This window comes from Pelodiscus sinensis, chromosome 22 (genome assembly GCF_049634645.1).
Source record: "Pelodiscus sinensis isolate JC-2024 chromosome 22, ASM4963464v1, whole genome shotgun sequence".
NCBI classification, from domain to species: Eukaryota; Metazoa; Chordata; order Testudines; family Trionychidae; genus Pelodiscus; species Pelodiscus sinensis.
This window is the reverse complement of record NC_134732.1, coordinates 20,253,408-20,277,128: the sequence shown is the minus strand read 5'-3', so window position 1 is coordinate 20,277,128 and position 23,721 is coordinate 20,253,408. Positions and strand designations below refer to the sequence as shown.

General features: G+C 51.5%; 1 protein-coding gene across 1 annotated transcript in view; it reads right to left on the bottom strand.

Moving 5' to 3' along the window:
• Window positions 1-17,125, bottom strand: part of NOTCH1 (notch receptor 1) — a 105,276-nt gene extending 88,151 nt beyond the window's left edge. The window contains exons 1-2 of the mRNA XM_075905386.1: window positions 16,843-17,125; window positions 11,701-11,782 (exon numbers count right to left, since the gene is read on the bottom strand). Coding sequence (XP_075761501.1) covers window positions 11,701-11,782; window positions 16,843-16,900 — 140 coding nt within the window. The 5' untranslated portion in view covers window positions 16,901-17,125. The remainder of the gene's footprint in view (window positions 1-11,700; window positions 11,783-16,842) is intronic.
• Between the last annotated feature and the right edge of the window lie 6,596 nt (window positions 17,126-23,721).

Below are 23,721 nucleotides of genomic sequence, written 5' to 3'. Positions count from 1 at the left end.
ACCGAGTGTGTCTGTTGCACAAGCTCGCACGCTTTCTTCTCCCTTATGGACCACAAAGCTCTTTGCCTGTAAATAAGCAGGCTTATTTATCCATTCCCGGGGAGCTGGCTGTGCTGTAGCCTCAGCAGTATAAGCTTTATACTGCAAAGCCCACAGCTCTGCAGGAGCCAGTGCACGCTAGAAGTCAGCTTTTAAGCCGGCTCCCGGCGTGTACTGGCTCCCACCTGCCAGCCACACTTCTGGGGAGCCGGCTGTAACCCTGCACTGCTGCCTCTGTATCAGAGGCAGCAGCACGAGGCAGAAGCCGGCTCCCCGGGAGCAGGGCCCGGAGCCTGCATGGAGCCTGGTTCCGTTAACAGTAACCGATAAGCCCGGGCTTCTTATCATCTTCAGTCATCATCAACAACCATAGGCTCAAACTCCCTCACTATTTCCTTCCATCTTTCCCTGTCCAGTGCGGAGCGGCTTAGTTTCTGTAGACTAGCTCCGCACCAATCTACTGGATCATCTACCCCTTCTCTGTGGGGTCTACCTCTCCTATTTGGACCATGTATTATGCCAAATACCAGCGTCTTAACTTTTTGCTCGAATAGCTGTGACTTCCATTGTATAACCGTCCGCGGTAGATTCTCTTTTGGCTGTATCTGCCTATATAAATTCCTCGTTGGTGACCTTCTGCATCCATCCTAGTCTCAGGATCTTTCTATAACAACTCCTCTCGAATGCCAATATCCTTCTCTTCCAATATCCTTCTCTTCCAATCTTTTGTTATCACCCATGTCTCACATCCGTACAACATGCTGCTAAATACACACGTCTTCAAGATGCTCAGCTGCGTTCCTAAGCTAATCGCTTTACTTTTCCAGATTTTATCCATCGCCTTCAAACTCGCTCTTGCTTTCACTATTCTAGTCTCTATTTCCTTCTTACAGTCTAGATCACACATCATGTTGCTCCCCAAATACGTGAGCTTCTCTACGTTCTCCAGTTTGATCCCACAGACACTGATCTTCCTTCCTATTTCCTGATCTCCAAATACCATTGTCTTCGTTAACTATTTAAACGGTTATATTATTACATTCCTAGGGTATGTCTACACTACCCCGCTAGTTGAAACTAGCGGGGTAATGTAGGCATACCGCACTTGCAAATGAAGCCCGTGGAACGAGGCGTACAGATAGTGCGGAATGGCTTGCTAGTTCGAACTATCTAGCCCGTGCCGCGTGCAGCCGCGCGGCACGAGGTTCGAACAAGCCGGCATTTAAAAATGGCGCCGGCCGGCTTATGCAAATGAAGCCCGGGAAATTCAAATCCCGGGCTTCTTTTGCAAGTGCGATATGCCTACATTACCCTCCTAGTTCGAACTAGGGTGGTAGCGTAGACATACCCCTAGTCTGTCTGTTGGCCTTTTAGTGGCCAGGATCTGACACCCCTGCCCTACAATGAAGGGAATCGGCTTTCTCTTTTTCACCCGAGTTATCCTGAAGAAGCAAACGTTTAGAACACACATCCTTTGAGCAGCGCCCCTGAAAGCTTCCTGCTGTTGGACAGCCCATTACCCTCCAGGAATGCCATTCCACTGACTTCCTGCATGCAGCTCCGCACCACTGCTCTGGGGCTCTAGGATCCCATTCGAAGTTCGTTCAGCTCTGGCCCCGTAAATCATTTACCACCCGGCCGCTCACCTGTGTCAAGGTCTTGCAGGATGCACACTTCCAGAGAAACGAAACTGCCCCATGTTTAGATGCAGCAACACACCCAGAATTAGGTGGCGGAACCACAAAGCCTCTGGTTTAGCTCCAGCGTGCAGGAGTAGAAATGAACAAACCCTAAAAGCCTCGGCATTATGCTTCCTGTGCTGAAAACAAGTCAAGTTGTGACTGCACAACAGGCCAGAAAAAAACGTGAGCAACATTAAAACCTGGGCAGGTCTCACCCCTAGGTTTGCCATGGGGGACGGGGGGAGAGAGGTCAGTACACCCCCTACGAGCACAGGGGGATGAACATCCATCTCCTAATGGTGCCCAATGTGATCACGAGCAAGAAGTGCCATTTGAAAGGCAGGCACCATTAGTCTGGAATTTGCACTGAACTCATGTGCTTAGACCCTTTTAGTGCCTGGGCCTGGCACAATGGGCGATGGACACAGTTCAAACATTACCAACCTGATCCCAAGCTAGGGCGGAGCTTTCTTTGGTGGGATGAGGTACTGCCCGATCCTGATCCTGTTTGCCAGGCTGGCCCTTTGGTACCATTTGGAAACAGAAATCCGTCCTTCTCAGAGACAGTGAATAAGGAAAAGTGATTGACTGGTTCCCATAACACAACGAGGGGTCACCAAATCAAATGAACAGGCAGAGGTTTAAAACAAACACAAGGAAGCATTTCTTCACACAGCACACAGTCAACCTGTGGAACTCCTTGCCAGTGGACATTGTGAAGGCCAGGACTTGAATGGGGTTCTAAATGGAGCTAGATAAATTTACAGCAGCTAGGTCCATCAATACTTAGCCAGGATGGGCAGGGGTGGTGTCCCTAAGCCTGTTGGTCAGAGGCTGGGAATGGATGACAGAGGATGAATCACTGGATGATTCCCTGTTCTGTTAATTCCTTCTGGGGCACCTGTCAAGGACCACTGTCGGCAGACAGGACACTGGGCTAGATGGACCTTTGGTCTGACCCAGTCTGGCCGTTGTTATGTTCTCTTTGAGAGCCCTTTTTTGGTGTCCCGTCTCAAACCATCCTTCACATCAAACGTTTATTTTGCTTCAGGAAGACATAGACGTTGCTGTAGGGTCCTGTGAGTAAAAGCAGGCCCCTCTACTCACAGACCTGATTCACGGCCCTGAAACCCTTTATCCTGGGGATAACTTAACCATGGAAACCTCAGCAGAACGACCACACACACACCAGCCGATGGTCTTTGCACCCTGAGGCTACTAGCTGGTAAAATGAGTTTATGCTCCCCTAATTTCCACATTCCTCTCACGTACCTCCACCGTCAGGGGATGTAGCCCTTCAACTCCCAAATTGTTTGTTTCTAATGACTTACAAATGGAAGGGCAAAGAAGGTGGGGGAGAAAACCGGCACCATCTAATACAATGCACAGTAAACTAGAACATATGACAACCTCAGCTACTGGAAATCAGCAAAGCCCCCCTATTGCTGACTCAGCTATGACGATTCACCCCAGCTACGGCTCTGGCCCATGGTTGTCAGATGAACCTGCCCTGTCAGAACTAAGTGGTGAAGAGAATAAACCCCATAAGGGCACAACTATCATCTTGAGCGCAGGGTGTCCCATGAACAGGATCACACAAATTCTAAGGCTCTTTCTTCCTTTGAGCCTTGCTCAGAGCTTCTGGCAGCATTTCAGGAAAAGGGCGTCAGCCCTCGCCGTGTTAACGATTATACTCCTTCGGGTCTGAGGTCACCGGTAGACAGCCTGGAGTGACTCCGTGTGTTCTGTGGCGGTAGATTCTGAATCAGCCGAAGGAGGTGTGGCAGACGGGATTTCATCGAGGCCAGATTCTCAGCTCCTCCGTGTAACTCCGCTGATTTCAATGAAGAAACACAGAGTGCAGGCGAGAACGAATGGAGAACGAAGTTCTGACAAACTTTCTAAATGATGTTCGGCAGTCAGGTGGCCGGGCCCTGCAACCAGCTTCGTGCAGTGAACACGCACCAAAAACTATCTGCAAATTTCAGCCAGGAAATTAATATTCTCTTCCCTCTGCTAACTGCTTGAAAGAAGAAGCCATGTGGCCTATCGGGGTTCTGTGTGTGGCCTGTCAGACATGGTGTTTCCTGTTGCCCATATGCCAGGTTACCAGATTCCACTGTTTTCCATCACGTAGGTTTTTTCCTATTGGTATTACCACCATGACTCGCAAGTAAAGCCAGGGCTCGTGAAGAATAAACAGCGCAGCTACAGTTCAGTCGGCACCCCTGCAAATACTAGGTACTCAAGCACAGTTAGCAAAACTACCCTACTATCCCAGGAGGCCATCTTGGTTATGACAATCTTGTGGCAAAGGAAGACCACTCATGCAGACCTTCTCACTAGCCTAGGTTGCCTGTTGCTGATCAGAACTGAGATTCTCTTCCGACAGAAGCTGCAAGAGGGGATGCTGATGCTGTTTGTATTTTTAATCTACCCACTTTCACCAAGTCTCCAGACTCCAACCATGTTCCTTCCGAAAACATGAGCTCAGACTTGAAAAGACCACCACAGCGTCTCAGAGTGGCTGAATCACCATTAGACTGTTCCTTTAAGAACTTCCTCTGGTTGACTGTTTCACACTCCACCCCTCTTCCTGTCCAGCACAGAGGCAATATTTTTTCTTTGTTATTATTTCATGGAAATAACGCTGGGCTAAAGCACATGAGAAAAAAAAAATCAAACCAGAAGGAAACATCCGTTCTTTAAAACGAGATAACGTCTGAGCAGTTGAATAACCCATAGGCCACAAAGAACTGCAGAACTAAGACTGTTGCTCTAGCTTTCAGGTTGTCTCCACACATTTATTATGACCTAAAATAATCATCATAGTTGGAGAAGAGACCTGGATGTGAATGTGAGGAAAACTGGCAAACGCTGGAGAGAATTAGAAAAGGTGGCACAAGATAGAGAGGCTTGGAAAGAAATTGTTGATGGCCTATGCTCCCGTAGGAGCTAAGGGCAAAGAAGAAGAAGAAAATAATCATTTCTTGCTTTTTAAAACCCAGGTTTCAATAAATATTTCCCCAACTTCTGTGTGTCACATCCATTAGCCACTGCAGTTTTTGACATAGAGATTCGTAAACAAAGGAAGTACTTTAGTGAACTAGCCTTGATTCTTATCTGCTTCATTGTAACTACCCAGTCTTCAGATACTCACCGATTCCCTTAACCCCCCTATTTTCTATACCCTCTGCTCCCTGTTTCATCCCCCCTTCTTCTCCCTCCCCCTTCTCTCCTATTTATTTTGGGTCTGCACATCCTAAACTCAAAACTCCGGTCATCTGAAGAAGTGGGCTGTGCCCACGAAAGCTCGTGATCCCATCTACATGTTTTGTTAGACTATAAAGTGCTACCAGACCAATTGTTGTTTTCCTCTCCTCCCTGCAAACCTAGTGATTAGATTTCGCTTGTTTCTACACCTTCATAGGCCACTTTGCTGCACAGGGCCGGATTCGCAGCATGCTGGCGCAACCCACTGATGGAAACGGGTTCGTAATTCAGCCACGGGCGGGCGGGGAAGGTACGGCTTGGGGAGGCAAGCCCCCAGCGCCAGCCACACCCTCTGCCCCGCCCATTCTGCTGAGGGCCTGCTCCCCACCATGGGGAGGTGGGCAGTGCGCCATGTGCACCGCCGGCCCTCCATGTCACAGGAAGGGGAAGAGAACTCAGCCCAAATCTCCCCAGCCCCAGAGCACGGGGAAGGAAGGTAGCACGTCCTGAGCCTCCCCAGCCTCGGAGCATGGGGAGAGCCAGCACTGGGGGCACCAACACGCCGTCTCCAGAATGTCTTCAGGCTTTCTGGGGGCGGAGTGCGGGCAGGGCCAGGCTGGTGGTTTGGGACAGCAATACCTTCCCCCGCCTTGCATACCAGCCGCCCCGATTCAGCCTATACCATCTGCTTTTACGTAGCGGAACGAGGGCTTGCTGGGAGTAAAATCCATGTGTCACAACGATCTTAGACCAGCCCTGTTCATCTGCGGTGGTGCCAATCCGAAATGTAAGCGTACCAATGCTGAATGAGGCCCTATCGCTGCAAGTCACAGTGATCTTCAGAGCAACCTTTTCATCTGCTCTGGGAAAATGTCTGACTCAAATGAGAGCCTATTCCTTAAAGCCACAGTTAACACACACCACAAAACCACACTTGTCGGTGCTGTTGCAGTCGGTGGCTAGCGTCACTGTCTGCTGGCACAAGCTACTCACAAACCACGCTTTTTAAAGTTACAGAGCCTAGGCAAGAACAAGAACGGCCAGACTGGGTCAGACCGAAGGTCCATCTAGCCCAGTGTCCTATCTGCCAACGGTGGACAATGCCAAGTGCCCCCCAGAGGGAGTGAACAGAACTGGTAATCATCAAGTGATCCCTCTCCTGTCACCCATTTCCAGATTCTGACAAAAAGGAGCTAGGGACACTGTCCCTGCCCATCCTGGCTAATAGCCAGTGATGGATCCATCCTCCATGCATTTATCTAGCTCTTTTTTGAACCCTGTTCAAGTCCTGGCCTTCACAACATCCTCTGGCAAGGAGTTCCACAGGTTGACTGTGTGTTACGTGAAGAAATACTTCCTTTTGTTAGTTTAAAACTTGCAGCCCATTAAAGAGTTTGGTGTTGTGGTGCTTTTACCTTGAGTTCCCATTAGGTACATATTATGATCATCCTTCTAGCTGTTAGCTAGATGTTATTCCTGGATAGGAACTCTAAAGAGACAAGGCGGGTGAGGTATTGCATGTGAGTGAACCAGCTTCTGCTGGTGAAAGGGACAAGCTTTCAAACTTTCACTGAACTTTCCTCCAGGTCTAGGAACCATATTCAAACACCTGAAGCAGAGCTGTGTGCAGACTCAAAAGCTTCTCTCTCTCCCCAATGGCACTTGCTCCAATAAAAGATAGTTCCTCACCTACCCCGTGTCTCTAATGTCTTGGGACCCACAGGGCTACAACCACACTGCAGATAGGCACTCTAAAGGCAGTTTAATTAGGCAAGTTCTGTTCTGGAATGTCTAGCTGATCAAATACCCAAGTCCCTTCCATTCAATTAAAGTTCTACATCCACGGACGCGACGAGCAAGACGACAAGAAGCTAAAGAATCCAGCGTTTTAGCAAACGCAGCCATAATAAAAGTGAGAGCTCCTCTGTTCACCCTTCTGATTGGCTTTCCAGAACCGGGCTGATACACTGGTTTCAGTGTTATCCAAGTTACCTTCAAGTAACTCTGCTCTCTCACTCCTGTAATGAGTAACCACAACAAATGCAGAGATACTTCTCCACTGGAGTAGCTTCTCCCTCCTACACGATTTATTTCACTGCACTTTCTAATTGGATTTGTGGGGGGGAGCACAATGGGGCTTTATGGCCAAACTGGGTGAAGTGCCAGGCCCAAACTGAGATGTGGCCTCTAGCCAAAATGGTGCGCTTCGTTCCAAAGGGAGGCGCCGACTTTTTCCACTTCTGCTATCTCTGCTCTTCACTTTGTTTTGTTTATGGGGCTTGCAAGCAAAACTCCCAGTAAAGAGATACCTGGAGAAGTCTGAAAAATAAGAGTTTGCTAACCCCTATGGAAGTTACAATCATCCGTCTCGGTCCCTACCTAATCTGCCTTCCCCAAATCATCACCCATTAAAAGTTCAACCTACACAGACTGCATTCAATATTAACAACTACCGAAAGCTGTGTTTTCAGCAAAAACGGCTCACCCAATTACAAACCGGCTCTGTATTTGTGGTCAAGGAGGTAAGTTATTTATGACTACCAGCAAAGTTCTTCACAGATACCACACTCTCTCTTTTTCTCTTCTAAAAGACAGACACTATTCCTCCTTTTAATAGAGATTGCATACATCAGATCTAATTAGATTCCACTTCCATCTGCACATGCAATGTAAGTCGGGAGTTGGGGAAGGAAAGAAAGAAAGAAAGAAAGAAAGAAAGAAAGAAAGAAAGAAAGAAAGAAAGAAAGAAAGACCCCAAGAAAAGGAGGGGTGTAGGGTTGGGGTGGGGGATGGAAAGAGTTATGCATTCGGGGAAGCCATACATGATTAGTCACACAGCATTAATCTGCCTCCTTTAACAATAGCTGCCGAATTTCGACCGAATCCCAGCTGTCGCTCTTTGAATGAAAGAAAACAAGATTTAGAGCGTCAAGCGTTGGTAAGGGCTTCAGCCAAAAAAAAAAAAAAAAAAGTGGCGTGCATTCATTAGTAACTCACAAAGGGACCCAACCTTTGTCCATTAAATTGTTCATGTGCCTGATTAATTTGCTGATTTTTTTTTCCAAGGGGCTGGCGATTTGGATGGAAGAGAGGGGGGCAGGAGATGCCAAACTGGACAGAATAACCCAGCCGAAGCAGACATGCAAAGCAAGTCCCCTCCCGCCCCCGAACGTTGTTGAGGAAGATTGCCATTCAACAGTTGGCATGGAAATGCCTTCAGGTCCTTCTGCAGAGGGGGGCTCTGAATTGGAAGTCTGGAATGCGCAAGAGTGTTGTCTTGACCGGCCCCAGCCTCGTACATGCTTAACAGGTGAATAGGGGAGGCTGGCTGGAAAACACACTCGTTTGGATTTCGTTTATGGAATAGGTTTGTTTTAAAGCTTATTTATTTCTCCATGGTTACTGATCTTTGGGATGTGGGAGTTAGGGATGTAATCGTGTAGTTGATTAACCGATAAACTGATAAGCAAAACGTTATCGGTTATTGATATAGACGACAGGCACTCCCTCCACCCCCCACCAGTAAATTTTTTAGCAGCCTGGCTCAGTCCTGGCTCGCCCTGGGTCCGGGACCTACCCCAGTGGTGTCTCTGCATTTAAAATGTATTAGGAGCCAGGCAGGCAGGAAGCCTGACTCAGTTCCAGCTCACCCCAGGTGCGGGAGCTCAGCCCCCCCAGACAGGCAGCCGGGGGGGCTCCTTGGGAGCAGGGCCGGATTGCACTGGCTGCCAACCCCAGCCCTGGGGACGACAAAGCAGTTGAGTAACCTATAAGAATTCATGAGGTGCATCGACTATTCCATTCATCGATATTTAACATCCCAAGCTGGAGTGAATCGGCCATGGCCGTGGTGGGTCGGTTAGTCCTTCAGGGAATCCCAACGTTTTGCACATCAGTGGGATCCAGCATTGGGGGAGGCCGGTCAGAGAACTAGTGGGCCCCCTGAGTGAACCAAGAGCCTCTTAGGAGCCTCTTCCTGCCTTGCAGCTGGGGCCACCTGCGTGGCGGGTGACCGTCGGCGCCGTTGACTTCAATGCTGAGGTGCCATCGCTGAAAATCTGGCCACAGTCGCCTTCAACTCCCACGGACTCTAGTGGGAGATGGCAACCCCCTTGTCACACCCACTGAAGTCAACGGGATCCCGAATCCGCTACTGATTTCGGCAGCGGCAGAATGAGTGTCACGGTGTTAGGAAAATCGCTGGGGACACGTGAGGAGGGGCTGAGGGGCCACATGACCCCCCCCCCAATCGCTGCAGGTGGGAGAGGCAAGGGCTCAAAGCCTCTGGGCAGCCTGGGGGTTAGCGGGGGGTGGGAGGGAGAAGGGAGTCTGGTGCCCACAACAGGGGTCCGGCCTGCCATGGTGAGAGGCGGAGCAACGCGGCTCAGCTCAGGGGAGGGGTGGCCTCCACGCTCACTGGTGGGAAGCGGAGCAACGCGGCCAGCAGCCGGGAAGGGAGCTGCGCCCCTCCGTTTCCCCCTCCCCCCTCCAAGTGCAGGGAGGGCCGGACCCTTGTGGCGGGTGCCAGAGCCCCACTAGTGCCCTGGGCAGCATCGGTGGGGGAGGGAGCTCGGGGAAAGCAGCAGGGAAAAGGCAGGGTAGAGCGGAAGAGAGGGCCTGAGGTGGAGGAGGGTTGTACCGGGTGGTGGGGGGAGGAGTCGAGTGTGCGGGGGCAGTCACATGACTGATGTCGTCCGCCCCCCCCCCATCCCCGCCACATGCTTCCTAACCAGTCACCCTTGAGGAAGATCACACTGGTGGTTGCTGGGCTCTCCGATTGCACAGTGGCTAAGGTACCTCCCTCCAGAGCCAAAGGTCGAGGGCTTGAGCCCTGCCCCACGCCCCACCTCCCAGGGACAGCCAACCCATGTTCCCCAGAGATGGAGGTGGCACCAGTGGGATGTAGGATGGATAAGGGGGGCCCAGAATGTAGGCAGCTTGGGGTGAGGACTCCTTGAGTGGTGCAGTGGAGAAGGTACCTGCCTCCAGAACTATAGGTCAAGGGCTTGAGCACCGCTCCCTGGGAACAGCCACCACCACCACCACCAGCTTGGTGATGGATGGACAGACCTGGCACCCTTGGAACAAAGGAAAGATAAGGGGGGGCCCGGAAGACTAGATGATGACATTACTGTGTCCACAAACCAGGAAGCATGTTGGTAAATGGGAGGCCATTCAGAGAAGACCCAGGAGAAACATCAAAGCAGGGGTGGGGAATGTAAGGCCCAGGGGACTGGATGCAGCCCCCAGCTTACCTGAAGCCAGCCCTTGAGGCTCAGGGCTTGCCCCCCAGCATTGGGGAGCCCAGGAGCACACACAAATCTATGCACCTGGTCCCACTAGGCTCTGGTGCATGGGGGGAGTGTCTTTCTCCTTCTCCATCAGGCACCACATCAGTGAGGTTTTAGCTTTTGGTTTTTTGCTTCTCACTTGTGTGCAGCCCCCGACTGATTTTTCTGTGGGTCAGTGGCCCCCGACCCAAAACTATCTCCCACTCCTGGATTAAAGAGTTGGCAAACCTGCCTTATCGCGACCAACTCGAGGACCTCAATCTCTTTATCGGAACAAAGAGAAGGCGAAGGAATCAGTCTGTAAAAACCGGCCGGGGTGGGGGGAAATATTTAGTCATGGGCTGAGACAGGGCTACCATGATCTAATGGCTGGAAACCAGCGCTAGGCACACTCAGATTAGAAATAAAATGGACATTGTTATCCGGGACGATAATCAACTGCTGCAACCATTGACCAAGGGTCTCCATTACTGGCAATGCATAGACTAAGACTAGATTTTTTCCCCCTAAAAGATCAGCTCTAAGAATGATTTTTGAGACGATCGCTGGGTTTGCAATACAGGACGTGATCACAATGGTGCCATCTGGCATAGGCATCTATGAATCTAACACTGGGCTGTCACTGAGTGTGATCTCTCGCCTTAGATAAGATATATACAGGCAGTCCCCGGGTTACATGGATCCGACTTACATCAGATCCCTACTTACAAACGGGGTGAGGCAACCCCGCACTAGCTGCGCCCCCCCCCAGCGGACAGCCAAGACGCGCTGCGGTCCCGCCGCCCGCATCCTCCGCGGCGAGAAAAGCCGCTCCACGTCTCCCTGGTCTGCAGGACTGAGGGAAGTGAGGTGTGGGAGAATAAAACTGAGCTCTGGAGAAATGTTTGGCTAGAGTTTTCCCTACAATATGTACCAGTTCCGACTTACATACAAATTCAACTTAAGAACAAACCTACAGTCCCTATCTTGTACGTAACTCGGGGACTTCCTGTATTCTTAAAATGCTTGCTGGTATTTTTTTTTGTGCTTTTCACCAGCCCAGAGAGTGGTCTCTGAACTGCATGATTCTGGGACCAAGAGCAGCAGCTAATCCTGGAGTAAATAAATAATAAAAAAAAACTAAATAAGATTATCAAGAGACTCCTTGAGAAGTTACTTATTGGTCCAAATGGCAACAAATCCAGTTCCACTCTCTTCAATAGGGAGATTCACACTGGGTCCCTTTCTTGAATTTTCCCCACAACCAGGACACCACAATTCATCACTCGTCACCCGAGGCCAAAGACCGGACTTGCACAGACTTCTGGGCAAGTACGATTGGGTCCCACTATGGCGGCAAATTATTCTTGCACCTCAAGCAAAGAAAATCCATTTTCTCTTTTGGAATGAAGGGCCTCCAAAGCAAAGTCAACTTCATGGCAACCTGTGAGTCTAGATAAAGGACACTCATCCGCTCAGTTCTCTTTTATACTTACAGGCAGACCAGAGTCCCATTGGAGTAAGCTTCACACTTTCCTCCATTCAAGCAGACTTCGGCAGACTGTGGGCAGTCGTAACCTGCAAACAGAAGGTGAGAATTAAGCAGGCGTTAGGCCTTGTCTACACGACAAAGTAATGTTAATCTAACTTATCTCGGCAGACAGCCGCCGCAGTAATTACATCGCTGGGTGTGTCGGCATTTTGCTCCCTGTGTCAGCATCCTTAGTAGGAACGCTTGTATTGAAAGAACTGGCCATCTGCGGCATTGTGGGATAGCTTCTGAAGGCGAGTAACAGTTGACGTTAGCAACGCAGCATCCCAACGGAAACTGTGTCGGCTTCACTACGTCAGCTTTGACTCTGCGCCACTCAGGGAAGTGGGGTTAGTAAGTCAGTGTCGCAGGGCAATTCTGTCAGTGGCAGGGACGCAAAATAAAACCGTGTAACTGCTAAAAGTCATAAACTTTATACTGCACAGCTACAGCAAAGCAACCTTCCCAGGAGCTGCCAGCCCCGTTCCCAGGGAGACTTCGCTGTAAGCTCTGCAGCCGACTCCCTGGTCCAGGGGAGCCAGCGTAGGACCTGCGGCAGGGGAGGGGGCCGGGCCGACCATGGACAGGGTCTGCTCCAGTGTTCGAGGGAGGGTGGGGAGCTGCTCCAGCCTCTACCAATTACATGGAAACGGTAAGTCACACCCTAGTTGGCAGGAGTGAAATCTGAGCATAGACACTTCCATAGTGTGGTAAACTGTCTTGCATGGACCTAACTCTGTAGTGTAGACCAGGCCTCAACATCTTGATGTCTAAGCCCCAGAGGAGCTGAGCAAAGGCCTTTTCTCACTGATGTCAGTGAGTGAGGGAGGAGTAGCAGGTCCATGTAAGAAGAGTGTGCACTGTGGGCGGCGGATAACAAAGGCAAGGGAAGGCATTGCCTTCCCAAAACTGCCCTGGACCTGGGGCCGTGCTGTGTGGCATCCTGGTGGCCGGGGAAGCTTGGGGTTTCATCCCTCAGATGGGGTTGGGCGGGGCTTGGCTGAGGTGCAGGAGTTGTTGAAGGGGAGTGGTCTCAGGGAAAGAGGTGTGGCTTTGAGTGGAAGGGGCGGGGCTTCGGCTGCCTCACCCCGCAGGGCTTTCACCCACCGCCCATGGTCTGCACATTCATCTATAAGTGCAGGCTCACAGAGACTCCTGCTCCGCGAAACCTCTGGAGGCAACGGGCTCTCAGCGGAAGACGTTGTCAAAGGACGAAACTCAAAAATACCGGGCGGGCCACTGCTAATTGCACTGGGCTGAGCTGTGACCAGTTTCTAGGCTGCACGTGATTTCAAAGGGGGCTGGCCCAGCCTCTTGTCTTTCATGCAGCACAAAGCTGGCCTGAAATGATCATTTTTGCAAACTTCATGGAGTTTGGATTCAGTCGTGCACGATTTACTTGGCTAAACTCTGAGAGCACGGCTGGAGTACGGAGCTGGTCAGGCACTTAGGCGTGGAGTGACATGGGCTATTCTAAAAAACCCCAACCATTACTCATGGGAGTGGAGCAATCCATTCAACATTTTAGGAGTCAGGATTTCAGGATCTGGTCCTTGGAGCCAAATTCTGCTCGCAGTTTCCCTGGAAGTATCCCTGATACTGGGGCCTGTAGATTGTCGACTTTTCAACGCAGAGACCATTGGGCACAACTGACTTTCACAGTAGAGTAAAACCAAAGTAACTTCAGAGTTGTTGCAGATAGGACTCAACCAATAAAAAAACAGAGCGGGCGGGGAAGGGGGCATAACCGTGGAATGGAACATTAGTGGAATGAAACACCATGACATAAGGTGTTTCCAATATGTAAATAGTGGTGTACAATGGAATGCCACCAAACATAAGGCTCCGTGCTAGCAATTCTGTAGAGCAGCTCGCAGGGAGCCATGTAAAGCCACAGAGTTTTAAAGCAGGGGAGAGGAACCTAAGGCCCAGCAGTCAGACCCCACCCCCAGCTTGCTTGGATCCAGCCCCCAAGGCTCGGGGCTCCCCGCCCCCCAGAACTGGGTACTTCGCACCAGCATCGCCCAGACCCTGCACCCTAGCCTGCTACTGCACCCTCCCAGAGAATCCCTCACCCTCAGTCTGCTCCTGCACCCCCCTCCTGCCCAAACCCCCATCTCCACTTTGCTCCTGCACCCGACCTCCCGCCCAGACACCCCCATCTAGCTCAGACCCCTCACCGTAGCCCACTTCCCACACCCTGAACCTCTCATTTCTGGCCCCACCCTAGAGCCTGGGGGGGGCTCACAAAATCTACTAGCCCAGCCCCCCCACGGCTTTGGTGTGCAGCCCCTGATTTTTTTTGTGGGCCAGCCGCCCTCGGCCCAAAAAAGATTCCCCACTCCTGCTTTTCTTCAAAGCAGCCCCGGAGCAGCCAAGTTATCTGCAGACAAGTTCAGATTACAGAGGCGGCTCCCAACCTTGTTCCCAGCCAGCTCGCAGAGTTTCTATCCTTTCCCACTCCCCCCCATCCCTCACCACATACTGCTCCTGTCCTGACTACAGAAAACCCTCCTGAAACTCCTGCTGAATTGTCTGGCTGTTCAGATATTCATGATTTAAAAAAAAAAAAAAAAAAGGAAGAAAAAAAAGGACAAAAAGCGGCTACAGACTGTCCTACTGAGGGAGAACAGAGCCATGGGCGCGCACTCCCCTCCTTGCGCGTGGGAAAAAGCGACAGCTGCAGAGCACAGCCTTCCTTGCCTGCTAACAAAGGGGGAAATCAGAGCGACCCATTGTAAAACGCTTGTTGCATTATTTACTGTAGGGCAGCTCTCAATCCTGTACGGCCCTGGATACTCAATACCTGCTGCCTGAAAGATCTGATTGAGTCAACCAGCCGCCCCCCGGCCCTGTTTTACTTTGGGGAGGAGGGAAGGAAGCCAGTTTTGGGTCGCGTATGCAAAGTGAAGTGAAACCAGACAGCCCCAAATGTACCTACCCAGGGCTCTTCCAGGAAGGCTGGGTGACACCCTTGCTATGACTAAGCCTTTTGACTTTATAGTGTAACGCTGATGAACACAGCGGAAGGCAACTCCAGGCAGAGAGCAATAGGGGTCCCCATACTTAGTCCTGCACTCCCTGGCCTGCACGCTCCAGAATAAAAACCTCTGTCTCGCTTCTGTTTAAAAATCATTGGGGACAGATCCAACCGGGCACCCTTTTTTTTTTTTTTAAAGCACATGCTAGAGCAGCCTGCAGGAATGGCACACGGCTATACAGGCTGGACTCATTTCTTACCTCCCCCCGCTTCCTCCCCGCAGGCTGCTTTCCCCTAGTAACCTCCCTTGATTGTATCAGTGGCCCTGGTTTCAGTGGGAATCAGGGTGGCAGACGCCAACCCACTCATCCAAGTTAGCAGCCAAACACAGGAGCTGCACTTTTTCCGCCTTACAAAGCTAGTGAGAGGACTCACATTGTTTTGGTTGGTCTCTAAAATGCCACAGGCCTAGTCCTTGTTTCTAAAGTTACAGACTTCACATGGCTCCCCCGCGCTGAGACTTTTTACCCACGTGATTAAATGCTACCCCCATATTTATACTCTTAGGCAGTGTTTTTGGTTGCTTATTTTTTCAGTGCTGTGAGGATTAAGGCAGGGAAGTGGTGCATTTTCAAGCAGACTCATCATCACCTTATCTCCCCATGTTAAGGGGATTATTTTTAAAAAATATCTTCCTACTCTTTCCTCTCACCTAGGTGAAACTCGCGCATCTTTCACTTTGGGGCCTTTTTGACGAAAAGAAGAATTGCTACACAAGTTTCCATTTGATTGTTTCCCCAAAGGTTACTGCCGTGTACAAGAAACAAAACGGCTTCTGACATCCGCCCCCAAACTTGCAAGGAAGGGCTGAGAGAACAAGAAATCTGACGTAGATTCAAGAAACAGGAAATAAAAAATTAACAAGGCTCTCAAAAAATAAAAAAAAAAGCAGCCCATCTCCGGCTTGCTCATTACATACCCCAGCCTTTAACAGAACACATCTTATCTGAAGAAGTGGGTTTTGCCCACGAAGGCTAGTGACTCTAGACATACATGTTTGCTAGTCTCTAGGGTGCCACAGGGCTACTTGTTGCTTTTTTAAAAGTTGTTTTCAAAGTTACAGACTAACACGGCCACCCCTTGGAGACTTTTACACAAGGAAAAGAGTCACTTTCTGAACTTTGCAACATGAAATATTCCACTGCCCAGAAAAAGAAATTCATACCAAAAAGCCCCTTCACTATTCACAGTATCCTGAGATCAGTTCTCCAAAGTAACCCCCTCCACACACACACACACACACACACACACACACACACACACACACACACACACGGTTTGTGTCACACACACACACACACACACACACACACACACACACACGGTTTGTGTCACACACACACACACACACACACACACACACACACACACACGGTTTGTGTCACACACACACACACACACACACACACACAGTTTGTGTCACAAAAACTGTCACGCTATCCAGCCCTGTGGTGGCAACTTTTAAAGGTTTGCTTCTCTCGGGAGATCTCTAGAGAATAAAGTTTTAAGAGAACTTTCTCTCTCTCTCTCTCTCTCACACACACACTTCACCGCTCCCCAGGATTGTTTCTAAGCGGAGGGAGTTACACACACTTGATTCCCCGCCCTGCCAGCCGCACACCTCTCAGGTGGGTTGTGATCTTTTAAAATCCAAGGGCTCGGGGAGGAAACGGATTCCCTCTCCGAGGGCAGCTGGTGGCAGAGAGCAATGCACCACATACAACGAGTGCCCCACGGAACGCAACTCTCCCCCCACATAAGAAGGCAACTCCCCCCCCCCCCCGTCAGCCTGAGCTGAGCCGAGCCGCAGCCCTTTGCAAAGGGGTTCACCTGCGCTTCAGGCTGAGCCCCGGCTTCTCAGGGAAGCCCCCGCCAGGAGGGAGCTCTGCCCGGTTCGGAAGCCCCCTGTCCCCGCGCCTGGCTGCACCGGAGCCGGGCAGGGGAAGACGGGACACAGAAAGGGGGGAGGAAAGTTTCTCCTTCGCCAGCGAGGGACTCCCCGGCTCCATCTCCAGGGGCGCCCCTCACTTCTGCCCCAGCCCACGCGGGCCCCCGGCCGGCCCCTACCTCGGCTGAGCGCGGGCAGCAGGGACAGCAGCAGGCTCTGCACCAGAAGCAGCTGCATTCCTCCTCTCCGGGCTCCACGCGGGCGGCTCTCGCGGCGCGGCTCCTGGCCCCCCTCTCACAGCCGCATCGACCCCCCCAGCCGGCCGGCGGGCGTGCAGGGCCCCGCCCCCCCAAAAGGCTCAGGCGGCCCCCGAGATCCGCTCCGCGGGAGGACGGCGCGGGGCGCAGAGACGCGGAGAGCGCGGCGCGCCGTGCGAGCTCGGGCTGCGAGTCCCCGAGCGAGGAGGAGGCGGCGGCTCCGAGCCGCGTTCTCCTCCCATTCCCCCCCCCCCCCGCCCCCCGCCCCTGGTCCTTCCGCCCAGGTGCCCCGAGCTCAGCCAGCCGCCCGGCCGGGGGGGGGGGAGCGGCCCCCGGGCTGCGAGGGGGCGGGACAGTGGTTGGGCAGCTGGTCCTCAAGCCCCTGCGCTCGGGGGGGGCTGCGCCGCGTCGGGACCTTTCCCAGGCTGCTGGAAGTTGGGTGTTTGTGTGTGTGAGTCTGGGTGTGAGAGAGAGTGTGTGTGTGTGTGTCTGCGTGTGAGAGAGAGAGTGTGTGTCTGTCTGCGTGTGTGTGTGTGAGAGTGTGTGTGTGTTTGGGTGTGAGAGAGAGAGTGTGTGTGTCTGCGTGTGTGTGTGTGAGAGAGAGTGTGTGTCTGTCTGCGTGTGTGTGTGTGAGAGAGAGTGTGTGTCTGTCTGCGTGTGTGTGTGAGAGAGTGTGTGTGTGTGTCTGGGTGTGTGTCTGGGTGTGAGAGAGAGTGTGTGTGTGTGTGTCTGCGTGTGAGAGAGAGAGTGTGTGTCTGTCTGCGTGTGTGTGTGTGAGTGTGTGTGTGTTTGGGTGTGAGAGAGAGAGTGTGTGTGTCTGCGTGTGTGTGTGTGAGAGAGAGTGTGTGTCTGTCTGCGTGTGTGTGTGTGAGAGAGAGTGTGTGTCTGTCTGCGTGTGTGTGTGAGAGAGTGTGTGTGTGTGTCTGGGTGTGTGAGAGAGTGTGTGAGTCTGGGTGTGAGAGAGTGTGTGTGTGTGTCTGTCTGCGTGTGTGTCTGGGTGTGAGAGAGTGTGTGTGTCTGGGTGTGAGAGAGAGTGTGTGTCTGTCTGCGTGTGTGTGTGAGAGAGAGTGTGTGTGCGTGTCTGGGTGTGAGAGAGAGAGAGTGTGTGTGTCTGCGTGTGTGTGTGTGAGAGAGAGTGTGTGTGTCTGCGTGTGACAGAGAGAGTGTGTGTGTGTGTCTGGGTGTGTGAGAGAGTGTGTGTGTGCGTGTGAGAGAGAGAGTGTGTGTGTGAGTCTGGGTGTGAGAGAGTGTGTGTGTGTGTGTGTCTGTCTGCGTGTGTGTGTCTGGGTGTGTGAGAGAGTGTGTGTGTGTGTGTGCGTGTGAGAGAGAGAGTGTGTGTGTGAGTCTGGGTGTGAGAGTGTGTGTGTGTGTGTGTCTGTCTGCGTGTGTGTGTCTGGGTGTGTGAGAGAGAGTGTGTGTGTGTGCGTGTGAGAGAGAGTGTGTGTGTGAGTCTGGGTGTGAGAGAGTGTGTGTGTGTGTCTGTCTGCGTGTGTGTGTCTGGGTGTGTGAGAGAGAGTGTGTGTGTGTCTGTCTGCGTGTGTTTGTGTGAGAGAGTGTGCGCGCACATGTGTGTACACGCGTCTGTGTGAATGTGTGTCTGCGTGTGTGAGAGTGTGTATGTGTCTGTGAGAGTGTGTGCGCACGTGTGTGTACATGCGTGTCTGTGAGAGTGAGTGTGTGTGTGTGTGTGTGAGTGTTTGTGCATGATGTGTCTGTGAGAGTGAGTGTATCTGTGTGTGTATGTGTGTTTGTGCGTGTGTGAGTGTTTGTGCATGATGTGTCTGTGTGAGAGCGCGTGTGTATGTGCCTGTGTGTGAGAATGTGTGAGTGTATGTGTCTAAGTGTTCATGTGTGTGCGCACGTGTGTACACGTGTGTCTGTGAGTGAGTCTGCATGTCTGCGTGTGTCTGAGTGAGTGTGTGTGTGTGTGTGTGTGCACGTGTGTCTGTGTATGTGTGGGGCAGGAGCTGGGTGCTGCTAGAGGCTGGGTGTGTCTGTGTATGTGTGTGTATCAGTTACTTGGAGTGGGAAGAAAGTAGAGCCCCCCACAAGGTCTGTGGGACTAGTCCCTGAGGGCCAGACAGGGTGACGGATCTGGGACAGTATTCAAATACAGGCACAAGGATGCACTCAAAAAATGTGCACTCAACCCCTGCACCTCCCAGAGCCTGCTTGGTGCATGCTGCCTATCAGGGCAGGTAACTCGGTGGGGGCTGTTATGAGAGCCAGGAGGTTTGCCTGCCTTGCTGACGGGCTAGTCCAGTGTTTCTTAAACTATGTTCCGTGGAACACTGGTGTCCGTGAACAACTCGTCAACTCTTCTTTGTTTTTGTTACTTATTTGTTTTTGTCTTTTTTTGTCTGACAACAAATTGGTGTTCATAGGTGTTCTGCATAAAAAGTATTATTGTTTGGTTTTCCGTGGTCTCAAAAAGTTTAAGAAACACTGGGCTAGTCAGTCGGGGGGGGGGGGGGGGGGGGGGGGAGAGGTCTGTTAAGTTGTCCAGGGGCTGCGTTTTCACAGGCTCCGTGGATGCAACCTGCATTTTTGCAGGTGCAGTGCGAGCAGCTCCAAGTTTGGCAAATGCAACAGGTGAATAAACAGATCTGTGAAGCCACCTTTTGTGTCAACCTTGGAAAAACTGCCCCTCTAAGTCTCCCAATCTCAGCCACCTTTGAGGCTCCCCGATCTTGTCTGAGTGGTCGACTTTTGCTCCTGGAATGCTCTAGGTGACAAACAGTGAAGTGAAGGACCAAAACAATCCGAACAAAGATGTATTCACCCCCAGGCGCCTGCCTATTGGGAATGCGTGGACCAGAGGGAAGAAACCGAGTGAGGCCTGCCTGTTTATTTCCTTTGTGCTGTAAACTTCTGAACTTTCAACCCAAACTCTGGCCAACAATAAATAAAAAAGCAGCTAATTAAATAAAAGACGGCCTGGAAGCCAACTCCAGAGGCCAGAGGGGAAAAAAACCCAGGTTGAGTAAATTTTCAGCCAGTGCAACATTAAATTCTGGCTGCTGCCATGTGCCAGTGCTACCTCTGTATTTTATTCTGAGGACCCTGTTCCTCTAGCTCTCCCTTACACTAACAAACCCATCTCAGGCCCTGGTCATCCAAGGGAGAGATGTCTCTGGAGTCAATAGGATTTCTGTCTGGGGCAGGATGGGTTCTTAAATGTGATCACCTGTAGGATTTAACGATGATACTAAGAGTTGAATTCAGTCACATGTCCTGCCCCACCTTAGCACCTCTCAGCAATTATTATGCAGTCCCAGCCATCTGTCTAGGTGCCTAAATTCGAGGCCCTTGTGTTTGAAAATGTGGGCCAAAGTCTGTCTCTATAGTGAACTTTTCCCTTCACCTGTCCCACTATTACACCATGGCTGTGTCTACACTGGCATGAATTTCCGGAAATGCTTAAAACAGAATAGTTTTCGTTATAAGTATTTCCGGAAAAAGAGCGTCTACATTGGCAGGCTGCTTTTCCAGAAAAGCCCTTTTTCCGGAAAAGCATCTGTGGCCAATGTAGACGCGCTTTTCCGGAAAAGAGCCCCGATTGCCATTTTCGCGATCGGGGCTTTTTTCCGGAAAAGACTACTGGGCTGTCTACACTGGCCCTTTTCCGGAACAGTGTTCCGGAATAAGGACTTATGCCCGAGCGGGAGCAGCGTAGCTTTTCCGGAATAGCAGCTGATTTTGTACAGTAGAGCGTCGTTGCTTTTCCGGAAATTCAAGGGCCAGTGTAGAGAGCTCGCAGCTTATTCTGGAAAAGCGGCTGATTTTCCGGAATAAGTGGCCCAGTGTAGACACAGCCCACCAGTGAAGTAGTACTAACAGTGCCGGCAAGGGTGGGAATGCGCATGTTCCCTCTCCCCTTCTACTGTGTTGCTCAGTCCTGCTTGGATGGTGGCAAAAATACCAGTGCCTTGTCTACATTAGTGCTTCCTCTTTTGCTCCCACATCACTGGCTAGTGCAACCGTGGGAAATGTGGAAGAAAAACTCGCTGTGTGCAAGGCCCAAGGGATTCGCCCAAGGTCATGCAGCAAGTCAGTGGCAAAGTCAGGAAAGATGCATAGGCTCTCATCTCTGGGCTCAACCCACTAGTGTACAGCTCTGTCTGTTTGCAACCTGGCACTAATCTTTCAATGAGATCCACCACCGCAAACAATGATATATGAAGATAGCTTGTGAAAGCATCCTGGGGCAGGGTTGGGCCTGCAGGGTCGGATAGCAAAGCATTTCCGCCATGCGATGGGCTGACGATCATTTCAGGGGAGTCCAAGTGAAAACAGGACCGATGCATTGTCCTGAGCCAGCTGTAGCTCTTTTGTCCCTCCTTTGTCTCCAAATCATGGAGTCCTAGAACTGGAAGGAACCTGGGGAGGTCAAATGCAGTCTCCTGCCCTCATGGCAGGACTCAGAATCAAGACCATCCCTGACCGATGTTTGTCTGCTCTTAAAAATCACCACAGATGGAGATGCCACAACCTCCAGAGGCAATTTATTCCAGTGCTTCACCAGCCTGACAGGTGGGAAGTTTTTCCTAATGTCCAATCTAAACCTCCCTTGCTGAAATTTAAGCCCATCGCTTCTTGTCCTGTCCTCAGAGGCCAAAGAGAACCCTTTTTCTCCCTCCTCAAAACATGGTTCTGTTGAACCTCCACTTGGTAATAACGTCAGAGCTGGAGAACATGCTTGCCCAAGTTAGTTTGCATTTGGTTAAAGGGGAGGGAAGGGGAAAGAGAGACTGACTCCGGAATGGGTTAATGAATAGAAGTAACACCTCTTCCTCCTCCCTTGTCCACTCCAGCTCCAAAGGCCCCTCCTGTCCTTCTCGGAGCTGTTACCCCCTATTTCCTGCTGTAACTTACTTCCAGAGGGAGTGTGAAAGAAATTAAACACCTAAGAGGACAGTCTGTCCGGGAGATCAAAGGGAAGAGCCCCACAGTGTATTTGTATGCTCTCTTCCTTTCCCGGGTGTCATCTGTCCTTCCAGAGAGCGTGGCTTTGGGGCTGTGACTTCCCGAGTGACTGTGAATGGCGTCACCTCTGAAAATCCAAGCCTAGGTACCTCGCTTTAAGCACCCAACTTCGGAACCGGCGGCCTTTGCCTCTGCGTGCTGCCTACCCCCACCCCGTAAAATGGGACTCGTGTCAAGTAATGATCCTCCCTTCTCCAAGTGGCTCCAGCTCTCGGGATAGAGATTCAAAGCAATGTATACCCCAAGGCTACGTCTACACTGCAGGCTTCTTGCGCAAGAACTGTTTTTTTACTTGCGCAAGAACACGCGTGCAGTGTAGACACCCGGCAAGTTTTTGCGCAAGAACAACTGTTCTTGCACAAAACGCCTGCAGTGGAGACGGAGCTCAAAAGTTCTGCTCTTGTCAACCCTGATCCAGCCCGAGAAGAGGTCTTCCCCTTGATTTCACTGGGCTTCGGATCAGGCAAGCTATGAGCAGACAAGGAGCAAGGGGGAAACGTGTGCGTTTCCTTAAACGCCTCTTATGCTTTGCTGCCGTCAGGTCTAGGTGGATTCAGTGTTTGATTTAAATGCTAGGCAGGCCACGGTGATGTTCTGCAATTTCATGGTCTTGTACGCACCCCGGGGTTGATAAGCCAGCAGCCTCTAGCTCTTAGGAGTGGCTGCAGGCCAGGCATCATTTTTACATTTCTACCTGAGCCGATCACGTTAGCGCCTCTTTCCGCATCCACTCAAGCCACTCCAGCTCATCTGACGAAGTGGGTTTTGCCCACGAAAGCTCACGATACTGGATATATTTTTTGTTCATCTCTACGGTGCTACAGGACCACATGTTGTTTTTAAGAGTTACAGATGGACACTGCTCCGCCTCTGAGTTTTTTCACGTTTGTTATTTTCCGTACGTGGGGTGTGTCTAGACTACAGGGTTTTTTTCGAAAAAAGGCCACTTTTTTCGAAAAAACTTCCCCTGCATCTAGACTACCACTGTGTTCTTTTCAAATTAAATCGAAAGAACGTGGCGGGTTTTTTCGACCACGGTAAACCTCATTTTACGAGGAAGAACGCCTTTTTTCGAAAGTGCTTTTTCAAAAAGCGTTCTTGATTGCAAACAGGGCTTTTTCGAAAGAGAGCATTCAGCCTGCCTGAGTGCTCTCTTTTGAAAAAGCACCTCGCTTTTTCGAAAGAAGTAGTTGCAGTTTAGATGCTCTCTTTTGAAAGAGGCTTGTGGTCTAGACGTAGCCTTGGGCGAGGGGGAGGGAGAGGGAATGTCAGAAGCACCCGCTCCCCCGCTCCTGTGTTTTCCTCCCTATTTCCTACTGTCCAGTGTGAACTGGTCACAACAGCAGCCATCGTAGAATGAAGAAGATCAGGGCCAACTTTAGAAAGTGCAGGAACCAATTTGAATAGTTCGACGGGGCCCTGGCAGCCAGGGGCCAAAGCCCCCTCCCGCAGACACCCGGCACTCCACACAGGGCTGGCCCGAGCCATTTGTGCACCCCAGGCCTCTGGAGCGCGGCGCCACCCCTGGGAGTGTGACACATGTGCGGCTCTGCCTCTGGGCGCGCAGTGACCCCGGGCGCCCAGCGCATGCATGGCCCCGCCCCCGGGCGTCTGGCGCATGTGTAGCACCACCCTGGGTGTGCGGAGCATGCCCAGTGCTGCCCCTGCCTGGCCCCGTAGCCCCGCGCAGCGCCCCCTACAATGAGGTGCCCCCAGCGGTAGCCCATTTGGCTCGTATCTTGGACCGGCTGTGATGCCACAGAGCTGTGGGAGGGGAGCAGCCGGCGTGGGGCCCTCTTAGGCGCGGGGCCCGAT